General features: G+C 42.6%; 1 protein-coding gene across 2 annotated transcripts in view; it reads right to left on the bottom strand.

Annotated features, from left to right (window-relative positions):
* syne3 (spectrin repeat containing, nuclear envelope family member 3) overlaps window positions 1-15,978 on the bottom strand; it is a 65,406-nt gene that overhangs the window by 13,198 nt on the left and 36,230 nt on the right. For both annotated transcript variants that reach the window (XM_071471444.1, XM_071471445.1), the window contains exons 11-15: window positions 15,687-15,821; window positions 13,522-13,683; window positions 8,320-8,492; window positions 5,724-6,273; window positions 4,441-4,584 (exon numbers count right to left, since the gene is read on the bottom strand). In XM_071471444.1, coding sequence (XP_071327545.1) covers window positions 4,441-4,584; window positions 5,724-6,273; window positions 8,320-8,492; window positions 13,522-13,683; window positions 15,687-15,821 — 1,164 coding nt within the window. The remainder of the gene's footprint in view (window positions 1-4,440; window positions 4,585-5,723; window positions 6,274-8,319; window positions 8,493-13,521; window positions 13,684-15,686; window positions 15,822-15,978) is intronic.

Genomic DNA, 15,978 nt, shown 5'->3' on the forward strand with positions numbered 1-15,978 from the left:
AAAATCACCTCACTATTGTGTCATGATACATTACAGACTTGTTAAATCTGCTCTTTTAACTGCTTCACCATGCAGTGATAACAAACTCTCTCTAGGTGGCAGCATAGACCTGGCTAGTCAACTGTCTGACAGCTCATTTTGCAAACACTGAAATAATCCTGCCGACATACCAGGGCTCACGTTTATCAACCATTTTAGAGCAGGAAATCATTACATTCTCAGAGTGAGGCATACTGTGTCCAATGCTTACAACCTGCAGTAAAAGCATTTTATCAATTTATGAAAATACCTGTACTATTTAGAAGCTTGAATGTTGTGAAGGTTGATTTTCTATTAAAGAAAAATGTTTTAGAGAGGCTAGAAAAAAGCTGTGCAACAACTCTGTCACTCAGAACCAAACTCTGATCTTTGACTAATAATAAAAGCATGAGGGTCGTCAGGTAGAACAGACTAAAACTAAAATATTCTAATGTGTGTTTGTTTTATTTTGTTGCATGTTCCTCAGGGAGCAGATTTTCACCTCTATCACTGTGTGTGTTGCAGTCTGTGTGGAGCTGAGACAAATTAAATCTGTTTTAATTCACCTGCAGGTGATATTTATGCTGAAAGCAACAAAAGCAGCTTCCCTACAGCTGCTGTGGAAGTGACAGATTTTTAAATATTGAGTGTTAATTGATCTGTGCACATTATGTGCCGTATATTATTACAAAGTTAGTATTTCACATTGTAACGCATCATCATAATGTGTCTCCTCTGGCTGTGAGTGTTGTGAACAGCAGCACTGCTATCTCCTCCTCCTCCTCCTCCTCATTGAAATGAGGAGTGTGATGTTTCATAAATAACTCAGCTGTACTCTGATGTAGGAGTGTTTTCAGCCCCGGGTTCACTCTCAGAGCAGCTCCTCTGAGCGATGCTGATAAATGCAGGCCCTGTTCGGACTCTAATTATTCACAGGAAATGGAGTCTGGAGATTTGCTGTGAGAAAAAAAAGTCAGATATACTCTGAATCACTCCCCTGTATTAACTTCTCTGCCTGGAGCAGATCATGAGTGTGAACAAAATGCACACAGGCTCAGTTCCTGCAGGTCCTGCTCTGGTGTCAGAAGATTTAAGTAATCAATGAAGACACCCACTGCTGTGCAGGCTGGGCTCCAACATCTGGGATTACAGATGCACAACACTTACTGTAGGCTGAGTTCATCACTGTACTGCCTCTGTGATGTCAAAAACTAGATGTCACAAAACTTCCTGCAACTTAACTCAAGTACGACAGAGACTGCTCTGATTGGTTTTCAGCAGCAGTCAGAGAAGATCCTGTTGCGTGCGTGTGTCCTGTTGGAAACAAGCATCAACCTCCAGGTCTGAAACATAAAGCATCAACAGTGAAGAGCTAAAAGCTGCAGTTCCTCTAATGACCACTAGAGTCTGGCTCCAACAGTGAGTCAGTCCCCATAGACTCCCATGTTAAAATGTCCAACTTTACAGCAGAAATAAACATGTTTACAGCCTGGTACAAAAACTGTTCTGGTCTCTAGAGCTAATTTCCTCCTTCATTACAACTGTACGGGCTGAATTTTATAGAACTCACCTGTTTCCATTTTATTAAGGACTAAAGTGATAGAGAATTGAGGGTGTGGCCTCTTTGAGTGACAGATGGGTGAGTGTATGCTTGCCACAAACCATCATGCACCGAAGTCTCAGCTCCACACACGGCCCACCTCTTTGACCATTTTTGGATTAGCTGGGAGTTAGGGGTGGAGTCAGGCACTGCCAAGATGGCAACAGTGGGGCAGCTCACTCTTGAGCTTCAGAAACCTGTGGGTGACATCACAGAGGCTCCGCCCATCTTTATTTACAGTCTGTGGTTGGATCACTTCGAACACAGCGTGTTTGGTTTGACAGCAACTTCAGTTTTGAGCAGCACACAACAAAACATGTGCAGTCTTCAATCTATTTTATCTTTTAATCTCCTCACGCCTCGACTACAGCAACCGCCTCCTCACCTGCCTCAACCAAATGTCAGGAAGTTACACCACATTACACCAGTTCAGCCTCTTTACACTGGCTCCCAGTCCAACAATTTACAACTGCTTTTAAGATCCTGCTGTTGACTTTAGCGCTCTTCACAACCTCTCTCCATACATCTGACCTCTGAACAGCTTATGAGCCAGCTCATAGCCTGAGGTCCCACGGCAGACGTCTCTTATTGTTCCTGAGGCAAAGGTGAAAACCAGAGGAGACAGGTTTTACAGTGAGAGCCTGAACCTCTGGATTGAGCTGCCTGAAGAATCAGCTCAGCAGAATCAGTGACCTCTTTAAATCTCTTCTTAAAACAAACTTTTATTGTACAGCTTTTTCCAATTTTACTTAATTTTACTGAAAACCTGAGACAACTTTATCTCTCCCTAATCGATTTTTATGGTTTGCCCTTTTACTTGTACATTTATATTTGATTCTGTTTTTATTGTTCACATTACTCTACTCTACAAGAGTTAACATTGGGATTTCTTTCCCCCTCTGGAGGCAGCCGTTGCTGAGTAAAGGAATGAAGTTCAAATTCAAGTTTCATGCTGCAGAAGAAATGTTATGAGAATAATCAATCAATCAGATTATTATAAACCAACCAACCCACTATTTATTCATTCATAGGCTTTAAAGTTTCATGATCTGGTTGACTTTAAAACTGCACAGATAATGTGTAAAGCACAAAATTATTTACTGTTAAACTGAATTCAGTGGCTGAATTCAGGGTCAGGACAAATATAAAAAGAATAAAAGGGTAAATCTGTGATGATAATGAATTAAAGATGTGTACTTCACTTGGTAAATAAAAAAAAATGTTTTAAAATATGGTGATAAATGAATATAAAACTGAGATATGATCATTAACATTAATAAATGTTAATGATCATGAATGTATGCAGCAGCAAATGTAGCAGCGAAAGCCTTTTTTAAATTTGAATTTCTTTTCATATTTTTCTTCTTTTGGTCTCTGTATGCTTGACATGTTGAAACTCTTAATCTTGATTCATGTTAAGTTGTTTTTTTTCAGTAGTACAGTTTTCAGTCTTCATGGTGAAAACTTTCTTTCTGTCTTGCTTCTCCTTGTTCCTGTTTTCTCTGACTACACACTGACCTGTAGTGAGAGGGTCACTGATTTATGTAGTGTTCTGTAGAGAGTGTAGGTGTAATGAGCTGTAGCTTCAGCCTCCACGTTTTCTGCCGTTGTTGGTGTGTTTTGTTTTTTTTATGTGGTTACTCAAGACCCACCGTTTTATTCTGGCTTTTAGTTGAATTTGATTTATTTATCTTTCTATATATATATATATATATATTTTAAGTTGTTTTACTGGTATGCCCTTTCATTCTATGGTTATTTTCTGGACTTATTTCCTTTTAATACCCTACTTTTATTTCTGGTTTTATTCTCTTCCAAACATCTCCTCTCTTTTAGCATTTTATTATTTTATCTTTACTATTTTGTCTTCATTTTTATTAGTTTTTTTTCATAGCCTAGATTTTATTTATGGTTTTACTCACCTCAATACACATCCTCTGTTTTAATATTTTATTATGGCTTGGGATGGCTTGCCTCTACTCTGTAAAACACTTTGTGCTACATTGTTTGTATGTAAAGTGCTATACAAATAAAGTTTGACTGATTGATTGATTCATTGATTACTGTCTGGATCAAAATAAATTGAACTGAAAAGTTTGATGCTTAACTCACAACATGTCGTCTGGACTGGTAACATACAACTGCTTTTAATGAATTGTATTAATAACGTGAAATGTCTGTTTTACAGGTGTGAAAATACACAGAGAAATCTAACACACTCTGGTTGGTGTCAGCAGTAGAACCTGTAACTGTTCCACATAAAGATGTCTAAAAACAACCAGACCTCTATTCTACATGTTGTTGAGTTGTGTTCTTCATCATCACTAATGTTTCCATCAATTCCCAAACAGAAATATGTGACTTTAATCATGGTAACGCTCCGTTTCATTATTCGCCTGTCAGTGATGTCATATCCTCTCTGCTCATGTGTCAGTGTTGTTTGTGTGACAGAAACTCAAATACACTTTGATCCACTTTGTCTCATGTTTGAGATCCTCTTTCTCCACCTTGGTGGTTTTCAGCTCTGTGTTTGAACTAGATGAAGGATTTTAGTCGTCGGACGTCTGGATCTGAAGTTTTCAGAGAAACAAGCTGAGGGAATGTCAGACTGCTCAGCTCAGAGACGTCCTGTGTCACTGAAGAGCATCGACCAATCACTGACTTTAACTGTGAACCTTATTGATTCAGAGATTTTACCGGTTCTAATCAGCTGCTCTGTTTGTTGTGGAGAGGAGGAGACCTCTGTGGAGAATTCAGCTCCAGGTCAAAACCTCCTGAACCACTGACACTGAAGGATCCCCCCCCCCCCCCCCGAAACTCACTCTGAGTGTGTCCTGTCGGATCTGGACTTCTTTGGCACTGAGTGTTGCCCCCTTCATGCTGAGGATCCCTGAGAGAAGCTTGTTCTCTTTGCACAGCCAGGCCTCAAACTCCCTCCTCCTGGATCTGTAGTGTCCTGTGCCCCCCTGCAGAAGCCCCAAACAAACACACCAACACTGTTAACAAGGCAACAGTCCTTTCATATTCTCTCTGAGTCTGAAGTGAGGGTGGGGGGGCTGTTAACACATCCATCAGAGGGAAATGTTGACCACTGCAATCATCTGTCAGCACATTTCTGTGCGTCTTTCTTTTCATTCAATGGGGATTGTTGTGCAGACCCTGGAGGCAGCTGTCAGCCTGCAGAAAGTGGACAGGAGAGGAGGGGAGCTGTGGGTCACTACTGCTCCTCCAACTCTTCTCTCATTGGCTAATTAATATGTTGCATTTTATCCTTCAAGTCTACAAATGGGCTGTGATGTGTACATGCCAATATAATCTCTGATCTGGCTGCTGGATTGTGACTGGCAGGTTGGACATGTTGGCTGGCAGTTCGAGCTGTTCCATGGCCAAACTGTCACATGGCTGCTGCTAAACATCTGTTTTATTACTGGACTAGTGTTTAACATGCTGTGGCCTCTGTATCCTGGACACTGTGCTGTGTCTCTTCCCTGCCATCAGCGTCTCTGCATTTTCTTTCTTCTTCTTGTTTGTATTCACAGCAGACGTTCAGTGTGAGCATTGATCTGTGGCCTTGCAGAGAGGTGATTAAACTTGAGCTGATGTGACAATTATGAGAGCAAAGAAGAATCAAATCCTCCAGCTTCAGTGATGAACACACACAAATCAAATTCAATCCAGCTGACACACAGTGCAGCTGGGGTTTCTGGGGACCCTACAAGTCTGGGGCCCTTGGGCAGGTGCCCCTTTGTCCTGATGATGATTTAGCCTTCTCAGGCAGCTGCAGCTTCCTTAATGGAACATGTCGTATTCATTTTTCCTGTGGTCAGTTTTAATGTGTGTGGCTGTTGACAGAGAGAAAATTCATCCTGTTGTCCCAAAAATAAACTGCTGGTCAATCAGAGTCACACAAAACAACTGAACAACTTATTAAACTAATCATATTCTTGATTTCAGTTGATTAATATGAATTAAAATGACTGAGCTTCAGCAGCTTGAATCATTGTCACCATGAAGCTTGGTGAATGATCCAGGCGTCTCCGGTGTTGCTGTGTGGATCACTGACAGTAAACTTCGTCATTAAAATTACAGAGAATGAAAACGTCACCGTTGTGTGTTCAGTTGGTGTTGCTGGTGTCTGATTGGCTGGATCCCTGCCCTCCATAGCTCCTTCTCCAGGACTGACTCTCGCTTCTTCACTGTAGCTCACCTTCATGGTTGATGCTGCCCCCCCCCTGTCACCAACCAGGATGCTGCTGCCCTCCCCTGCTGACTTATGGCTGTCAGGGCTTCTTCCCTGGCCTGCTCTGCTGCAAGGAGAGGAGTCTACCTCGTCTCCTTTGAAGGAGCGCCCACTGTCCTTGTCTGTCCTCGATGGACTTAGATGTTCATCGACTTGTCTGGACAGAAGGACGTGACCTTCAGCTCGGCCCTGGACCCACCCACCCTGCCCCGTCATCACCCCCTCCCCTGCCTCTCCCTCCAGGCCTCCTCCTCCATACACCTCTGGCTGGTCCTGTCGTTGGCCTCTCTGGCTCCTGGAGCTTCCCGCCCTGACCTGGCTGTCCTCCTCCCCCACACTGAGCTCTGCTGTTATGGAGGTGCCTCCAACCCTCAATGAGTCAGACTCCGCCGGCTCTGTGGAGCTGTTCAGCAGCCTGAGAGAGACACACAGAGAGGGGTTCAGTGTTTTCATGGCTGTCCAGGTCGTCATCCATCACAAGGAGGAAACGGCTGAACAACAGAGGAGTGTTTCTGGACATTAATATTCTGTACCACAGACACTCATCTCAACGCCTCAACCGGAAAGATCTAGAACAGCGATCTAACACATAAATTAGGAGTTGACTATAAACACAATATCTCCTTCATTTAACCAGTCTCAGTCATGTGAGTGAGGTGCATGTGCTGTGTTTGAAATCTATGTAAAGTTTCAGGTGACACTGGAGTGGAATCAGCTCTGAAATCTGACATTTCAGGCAAACACCCGCAATACTATCATATGTAATCATGTACCTTACCCTCCAATCAGAGCCCTGTTTTCTGTGTGAGATGTGTACCAAGCATGCCTTCGGCTCTGGCTGTTGTTTTCAGGTGGTCTGTTCGTCCGTCCCGTTCTAGTGGACACGATATCTCACTAACACCATGAAGTAATTTCTCCAAATTTGTCACAAAAATTCACTTGGACTGAAGGATGAACTGATTAGATTTTGGTGCTCAATGGTCAAGGACAGTGTGACCTAACAAATCACTTTTTATTGAAAGAATTTCACTTGATTCATTTGAACCAGATTGGCTGTTGTGTGGAGTTAAATATTTAAAATGCTATCTATTCTGTTCCCATGTCACCTGTCTCTGCTAAGTGGAAGAAAATCTTGGTGTGTGAGCTGTGTTCTTTCATGAGCAAAGCTTTCATGTTGCCTAAGAGTGAATTTTATGGCTAATCAATGTGAATGAGTGAGCTGAATCTGTCCTGATTGACCTGTTAAATGGGTAAGATAAAATCATAGGTGTTTATGTGATTATTAGTGTACGGTTGATTTAATGAAGAGTAATGAGCCATGTAAAGAATGGAGTTATATAACTTTATATGTGTAACTGTAACTGTAACAAAGAGGTCTGTCTCAGGAAGAACACAGAACGTGAGCACTTCTATTGTTGTGCTGTTTCATAAAGACTGAGGCTTCATTTGTTACAACCCCATCACCTGCTCATCTCCTCCTCGACTCCTCAGTCGAGGAAACACTCCTCCGTAAGACTCTTGGTTTAGCTGTCACCTGGGGCGACGCCTCAATACTCAGGACATTCCTTTAGGACAGGTTTGGCTGCTTCCACTCTCAATCAAAGCATTCATTAAATTTACCTCTCTTCAAAAACTGCACCATGAAACTCTTCTGTGTCAACACTGTTCTTCCAAATCAAATGTGTCTGAAGCCTTAATACCTTCATACAAACAACCACTGGTGTTGATTTGGCTTTTCATTATTTCCTATTGCTGCCTTTTTCCCTTTGATTTGATTTTATTCTGCCCTTATTCTGATCATTGTTGACCTTATTCATTCTTTCTGGTGATTGTTGGCCTGATTGTGTTTCCCTTTATCAGATGTGTCATATCACAGACTAACTCTATCTAGAAATCTGCTGCTCCCTGGTGAGGTGGGAGGGATTTTCCTGACCATGGACTGACATCACGATGGGGTTTAATCGCCAAATACTCCTTACACATTCTTCATTTCAGGTTTGACCACGGCCTCACACCACATCCATACATGTCACACCAAATCAAATACATTCATTCATCTGCTCCTCTCTCCAGCTGAGTGATTAGTAAATGAATGTAATTACTTTTTCTTTTTTTGGCCTTTCTGTTTATGTTCATAGGGACATTAAAGAGACAGGAGAGATGGAGGGGGGTGATGTGTAGCAGAGGGTCCAGGCGCTGCAGTGAAGACTCATGAGGTACTCGCTCCAGGTGAGCTAACAGGGCGCCCCGATGTAATTACTCTCTCAGTGAGCAATGTGTAATGAGTCACTGATTATATTTTCCCAGTAACCTGCCCCACACTGGTTGACACTGATGGACTGACCCTGCTGCTAATGAGCTGCAGACAAGGAGCCAGAGCGAGCAGTGAAACCATGACTACACACTGAGCAAGCCAAACTGGAAAAAACAACCTCAGCCCTCCTCCTGATGTCTCAGGTACCTGTGAAGATTGAGACTCATGTTGTAGAGGGCCAACCAGGATTCTCGAAGCCGCTTCATGTCTCGCAGAATGTGGATTTGTCCCTCCTCTGAAGTCCTCTCCAAAACCTCTTGACCCTGGACCTCCATCTGCTGCAGCTGGAGCTCCTTCTCTGGAAACTCTCCCAGAGCTCTCTGTGGACAGAGGCAAGAGAAATCTTACAGATTATAATCAGTGACAATAATCCAGATCCCTTGGCTTGTTTGATTTTCCTCATGAATATGAAGGCATGAAGACATGATTATTTTCAGAGTGAGTTAAGCTCCTGAGATACAGGTCAGTGGCTCTATACATGGAGGGGCTGTGGATGACGAGGTAGAGTTCATTAATCACAGGATTGGTTCCTATCATCAGTGTGTGTGTGTGTGTGTGTGTGTGCATGCGTGCGTGCGTGCGTGCGTGCGTGCGTGCGTGCATGCGTCTTTATTTTAAGTTTTATGTAATTGCTTGGGGATTTTTGGAGGTAAAGACACCACAGACCCAGAAATAAAAAGACCATCAAAAGGAAGGAAAGACTTTTCACACTGAGGGAAACTCATGATGCTTATGAAACAACATCTGAGGTTTTATGTGTTTACAGTGGAAGTCAGAAGTTTACACACATACTGAGGTTAAAGTCATTAAAACTCATTTTAACCACTCCTCAGATTTCATGTTATCAGACTATAGTTCTGATAAGTCAGTAAGGTCATCATCTACTGTATTTTGTGTATAACGCAAGATTTTTCCTTGAGTTGTTTACAGATAGATTATTCTACTTTTAATTCACTGTATCACAGTTCAGTGGGTCAGAAGTCTACATACACTAAGCTGACTGTGCCTGTGTCATGGCTTTAGAAGCTTCTACCTGTGGAAGCATTTCAAGGCCTTCCTTCAAACTCAGTGTCTCTTTGTTTGACATCATGGGAAATCAGCCAAGACCACACAAACAAACATGTGGACCCTGACCGTAACAAAGCCTGCGGCAGGTTATACATGGGGGAGACAGGTAACAAATTTAATTTAAGAACCAAACAATACAATTATAAAATGAAAGGCACAAGTGTTTTATATGCACATTTTAAGCTCCACGGCCTGCACAGTCTGGAAAGTTTGGGCCTTGAGAGCAAGTAGAACTGGACCACGACCCAGTAACGGGCTGTTGAAAGGAAATGGATTCTTTTATTAAAACCTGGTTTATCACTGGGAGCAATTTCCATGTTTATCTTTACAGATATTAGTAGACAATAAACACTATGGGACCATGCAGGTGTCATAGCACTGAGGAAGGAGACGTGTTCCATCTCCTAAAGGTAAACTCATTTTGGTAGGAAAAGTGCAAATCAATACCAGAACAACAGCAAAGGACCTTGTGAAGATGTTGCAGGAATCAGGAACAAAAGTCTCTGTATCTACAGTGAGATGAGTCAATATAATGAGTCAATATAACCTGAGAGGATGCTCAGCAGCTAAAAAACTACCATTATAAAGCCAGGCTACAGTTTGCAGCTGCACATGGAGACAAAGATCTTACTTTGTGGAGAAATGTCCTGCGGTGGAACATCAGGGCTACGCTGACCCAAGTTTAACAAGTTAAAAGGCACCAACAAAGTGTGTGTAAACTTCTGAGCCACTGTGAATATGATAAAAGAAATAAAAGCTGAAATAAATCATTCTCTCTACTATTCTGACATTTCACATTCTTAAGAAGATATTCTACCTGAGACAGGTAAAGTTTATTAGGATCAAAGATTCTGTAAAACAGATTTAAACAATAATACAGGAGTAAACAACTGTTTTCTCTGTAAAGATATAGTGTAGTTGCGACGTCCTGTGCAGGGAACGAAGCCACACCCCTGCTGTGCGTGATGTAACCTGAGTTTCTCTGCCCACAGGTGAGATGACACAGAGCAGTATTCAGCGTTCAGGTGAAAGTGACCTTCCAGAATTTCCTCCACTGAAGAAGAAACCACGTTTTCTTCTAAAAAGGCTCTGACAAAGAAAGAGATGAGACCAGAGCACAGGTGGACTGGACATGAGGACTACTGGCTCAATTTCCAGTTGGCTGGTGGACCATCAAAACATCCAGAAAGTGTTGACAGTTTTTCCTGGCTCCATCAGTGTCATTTGTGCGGCTGCTCCCTGCAGATAACTGGTTTTCTCCTCCTAAATATGTCAGTAACTTGATGCTACATAATGTTAATGTCTGTTTTCATTAGTGAGGCTAATGTAGCATGATAATGCTACCTAACTTGCTGTTACTCTTATTATGTATTTGTTTGGCAAATGTTGCTATTGCTAGCTGGCTAACTGTTAGCAATACTGTGGAGGATATCACAGCAATGCCAGCGGGGCTAATGGTTGTGTTAGTTTGTTTGTTGTTGGCTCGTGCTCACAGGGTAACTTTATTCAGTTAAGCCTCTAGTTGTGTGTTTAGTGGCCGCTATCACTTCATCTTCATAACACCTCGCTGACTGAGAACGTGACGGGGTGGGGGTCGTGGGGGGCTGTGGCCAACTAAGTGTTTGTTTTGGGATGAGATGCTGGTGGTCTAGCGTGACATCTAGTGGGAGTGACGATTGTTTACAGAACCTTTAAATGTCAGGAACTGTGCAGAATTGAGTTTAAATATATTTGTCTTAGGTGAATGTAAACTTCTGACTATTTATGGACTACATATACTGATGAATAGTGGATCAATGGACATTGGAAACACCGCTGTCATAATTAATGAGTAAAACTGGGTTAAATCATATTTCAGGTGACATGCTGCCAGGATGTATCAGCTGTGATGCTTTAAAGCACAGAAACACCAAAAGGTCTCAGCTTGTTGAACGCAGATTTTTTGTATTCACTTGCTGCTTGATAAGAAGGATGAATTTTTCTGCCAAGCTCCAAAACATCATTTCCCGTCTGAGGTGAAGTGAAGGCATTCATCTGTAACCGCTGTTTAAAGTGGGCAAACACACTGAGGCAACTGCTATTTAGCTGGAATGAAATCGTGCTCTCTGTTAGCCCAGCTTGTTTTTTATTCATAAAAATCTGAACTCTTGAAACTTTCCTGCACACTCTTATGTATATTTGATATCCACTGTATGATTTAACAGAGCAGAGCCTCTAATCTGTCTCACAGTCACATTTAACAACGCCCCCAGTTAATGAAATGCAGAGGTGAAGAGTCTCAGCTCATGCCGGTGATTAGATTGGCAGGTAGGTCAGTGTAGTAATGAGCAGTGTAATTATGTAGAGTCTCTGTGGTCTTTCCATTAAAATTCATGACTGAGGCCAACACGTCAGTAAGCTGACAGCAGCTCGTCCTTTTGGAAAGGACGACTCATGTCACTGATATTAAATCAAAAAGCATTGATTTGAATGAGCTGATGAGCCTGATGAGTCCAGGATGAACCCCGACACCTGCAGGTCTGGACTTCCTCACTACAAGTAAGACAAGAGTGTTACCAAAGCTCCTAATTAACAATGAATCAAAACATGGAGACTGAGACAGAAACAGACTGGAGAGATGTTGCTTCTCAAACTCGTATGGATGACTTAGAGGAAGAAGACTTGAGGAACTACACTGGGGGTTTTACCCTTCCATCAGCCCAGTGAATTTTATGTGCTTACAAATGACATTAATGAAAACCATTTCCAAGTTCATGCAGATTACCTTCTTCGTCTAGAGGCTCATTGGTTTCACTTCATTTTAGTACGCTTTCAAAATCAACTCCCGGAGCCTTGAAATTTGCTCAACACAGCTAATGCATAAGAATGAAAGGCACACCCAGCCTCTGGAACCAACAGACAGCTGCTCCGGGTCCCACTGGCTGCAGTGATGCAGTGGATGAACCTACGTGTGTGACAGTCCATTCTGATTTCAGCTCTGTCCTGCAGGTACACAGGTACAACCTGACAAAGTTGTCATGCCATCCATTCAGGGGCCACAACCTTGGACGTAGTCTATGAAGGTGTGGCCCTTCGTAGCCGTTGTAGAGTGCAAAGGCTGAACTGAAATGAGAGTCTGGCCTACAGAGGATTTTGGCTATACGTCACCAGCTGTGCCAACCGTTGAGTCACAAAGGGCAGCTGCTGTTGCCTAGCAACCTTCACAACATGAAACTTTTTTTCACAAAAACTTGAGGTTTTAAAGATGCAATGTGTAAGATTTGGAAATCTGGTTCAAAATGTTCAAAAATGAACTAAAACTACCAATAGTGTGAGAAGGAGCCACGGTGAAGATGTCATGACTAAGACCTCCATCTATCGTATTTCAAAGATTTCTAAAGCTTCCTCCAGAGCTTGAAGTTAGGCTACAGCTCTCACCTAGCGTCAGAGAAATGCACAGATGGAAGCTGAAGCTGCTAGAAAGCGATATTTATCCCAAAGAACTGCTCACAACAACAAGCTACATTCAACAGCAAAGATAAAAAGCAATGTAAAGTGAAGCAAAGCACCAGGTAAATCTCTAGTGAGTAACATCTCACATTGGCTCTTTAGTGTAAAGAATCTTTAGTACAACTAACGACAAACCAGACGGACAAACATTCCAAATGGCATAAATTTATGATACTGATGTTGTGGACAGGCTCTGCGTTTTAGCAGTTTAGTCGAATTTTGCCACTTCCTTACCGGCTGTTGCCCAGCTCATTACTTCAGTGACTGTAGGCTTATTTTATAACTGATGACTGTACATTGAGATCGTATGGATCCAGCAGACGTTCACCATATTGTAACCACTTCACATTACTGTAAGAGATTAGGCAGGATTTAAAGTTAACTAGGCCTATACATTTGTGGGGAGATTTCAGGGTTTATAATGCCTCTACTCTACACTTGAACAATGTTATCACTTCAATTATTGAATAATGCATTTCTTGCACATGGTATGAACAAGAAGTAGCTCCGACAGGGAAGGAGGGGGTGACGAGGTGAAATGCTGCCACCTAAGGATGTGGAGTAAGTAGCATGATCTCACACATTTTTACCTTTAAGGCCTTTGGTTTTCACAATTTTACCTTTTAACACAACACATTGGTGAACAGGCTAATTTTTTAACGTCTTTCAGAGTACAAACACTGTGGACACACAACAAGGTCCCCCCCCAAATCCTGGTGTTAAACTGAACCCTTTGATACAGAAGGACTGACTGATAGTGAGCACAGAGTGCAGGGACACACACTAACAGACCTGAGCTTCATGCTGACGGCCCTCGATGCTCCACTCTCCTGAGGGGTTGTGGAAGGACTCCAACTTCTGCTTCATGATCATCAGCCACTTCTCTATGTTCAGCAGGTTGTCGTGGAAGCTCTCGTGATCTGCGATGCTCTCCTGACTCTCAAGCACCTTCAGCTGCAAACAACACAATGATCAGCAGGACGAGGACGGTCAATGGCAGCGAGAAGAAAGTGAAAATTCATACAATGTAGTGGCAATATCTGCAACAGCTGTCAATTTTACTAAGACATTTTTTTTACTTGTGTAATTATTTAATAAAGAGTAAATGATGTGTGTATTCGGTCAGTTTGGCATCAGAGCAGCCTGGTCTGTTCAGGGTCAGGGATGTGCAGTTGGTGCCATGTTGTTTCACATGAAGCCACCAACAACTTCAACCGGTATTACACTGGCGGTACGTTCCACATGAAATCATATTGGTGAGATGTCACAGACAAAGTGTTCAGCTGTCGTTTACCAGACTAACTTCTACAAACATCCTCCAACACACTGACTTCTGCATTTGGTCAACAATGTTACAGCCACATATTTTTAAAATAGTTATAAAAACTGTGTTAATTTTAGTATAGTCCAGTGTTTGCCTGCTGTGTTTTGTGTTCCCACAGAGGTTGAAGCATCTCTGTCTGGTGAGGCTGACCATTAAATGTACAGCTGATGAAGACCATGTTACAATCCAAGTTATTTTTGGGGCATTTTGTCAGATAGGACAGTGAAGAGAGACAGAGACCACGGGAATGACCTGAGGCAAAGAGACCAAAGACCACTCAACTATCAGCCCCCACATTTTAAACCACGAGTGGTTTGACAATGGTATTTTAAACCAAACTAAGTCCTTATATACCTCTGCTCCATGCTATGCCTGAGGAAGTTTTCTTCTTAAAACTAGTGTTTCCTCACAGTCACGTTACAGATCAGTCTGAGAAGGCACCAAGTTCAGTTTAGTTTGGAGCCTCATGCTCTGGGGAAGGACGGCATGCTGAAGCTCTGCTGTGGCAAATCTTTTGTTTTACTAGCTGATATACAAAAATAAACCACTGACAATGGTGATTCATCATCCTGCGGTGTCCTTATTTTATTCATTCATTCATTATTTATACTGCTTATCCCTGCAAGGCGGCGGGAGCCAATCCCAGCTGACACGAGGGTGGGGTTCACCCTGGAGGTCTCCAGTCTATCACAGGGCTGACACATAAAGACTAAGTGTCAACCGACCAGGTGACGTCACCCACTGGTGACGTCACCTGGTCGTCACCAGTTTGTAATTTCTCCGTCGCCATCTTGGTTTTTTGAAACCAGTAGAAACCATATTTGGAAGAGAGGGTTGAGGTGAGGAGGAGTGAGGGGTGGAGCTGACCTGCTCTGTACTCTATCAACCATTCACACCTACAGACATGTGGTAACTATCAGTATCTCCTCATCACCACACCCTGTGATTTACATTCTGCTACACACACTCCATGAACCCAACACCTCCTGATCAGCACTTGCAGTTGCACTCATGCTAAGTCTGTTTCCAGGTCTTGGGGGAGTGTCTCCAGGGGGAGTTGAGTGAAGTCTGATAGATGTCCTCACATGATGTCCTGTGAGTGTGCGTCCATTGGGGCTGAAGACTAGGAGTTTGAAGTTAGCAGGTCTCTGTAGCCCCCTCCTCTCCTCTGCTTGAGGCAAACAGCTCCAAGCTACATCAGCTGCTAATAGAATAACTCAAGTGCTCAAGTTTCATGTTAGGGTTAGGGTTAACCCTTCTTCCTTTGACTATGGGGGAGATCATGTAGAGACAATATCTGTGGTTTCACTGCATCAATTTTAATTCATCATGAGTCTGAAAGTCTTACAGCTGCACACGGCTGCATCTTCTTTTTAACACTGACATATTATCACTGACATATTATAAAGTTACCTGCTGCTTCTGGGGCTGATGAGACTGAAGTAAAACAATGAGCGGAAAGACTGTAAAACGCTGTGTGTCCCATGGATCGACCCTTCACATTACACAGTAATATGAACCATCATTAATATAAACAAATAACTGAATGATGTGAGGAGGCTTCATTAGGGCGAGTTGTAGTCAGAGAGAAATGATTCAAGATCTGTTTTAGACCCCCCGTCCCCCCTCGTACCTGGACCACCTTGTACAGATGCCTCCAGTCAGTATAAAGCCTCTCAAACTGAGTCCTGTTGCTCTGGCTGGAGGAGACCAGAGTCTCCAGTGCTGTGATGTGGGCTTCACAGTCCTCCAGGTCCTTCTGGATCACCTGAGGACAAAGTGTGTGTGTGACAGCAGGTCACAACAAACTTTCAGTTCAGGCAACACAGGAAGTGAAAGTTGATTTAAAAACTGACTCATCTTTTGATTCCACATAGAGTATGATCATGCTTTATAATGAATCAATCAATCACTCTGACACCGTC

Source organism: Trachinotus anak, unplaced genomic scaffold, assembly GCF_046630095.1.
Source record: "Trachinotus anak isolate AG129_WGS33_773 ecotype Australia unplaced genomic scaffold, CSIRO_AGI_Tana_v1 ptg000033l, whole genome shotgun sequence".
NCBI classification, from domain to species: domain Eukaryota; kingdom Metazoa; phylum Chordata; class Actinopteri; order Carangiformes; family Carangidae; genus Trachinotus; species Trachinotus anak.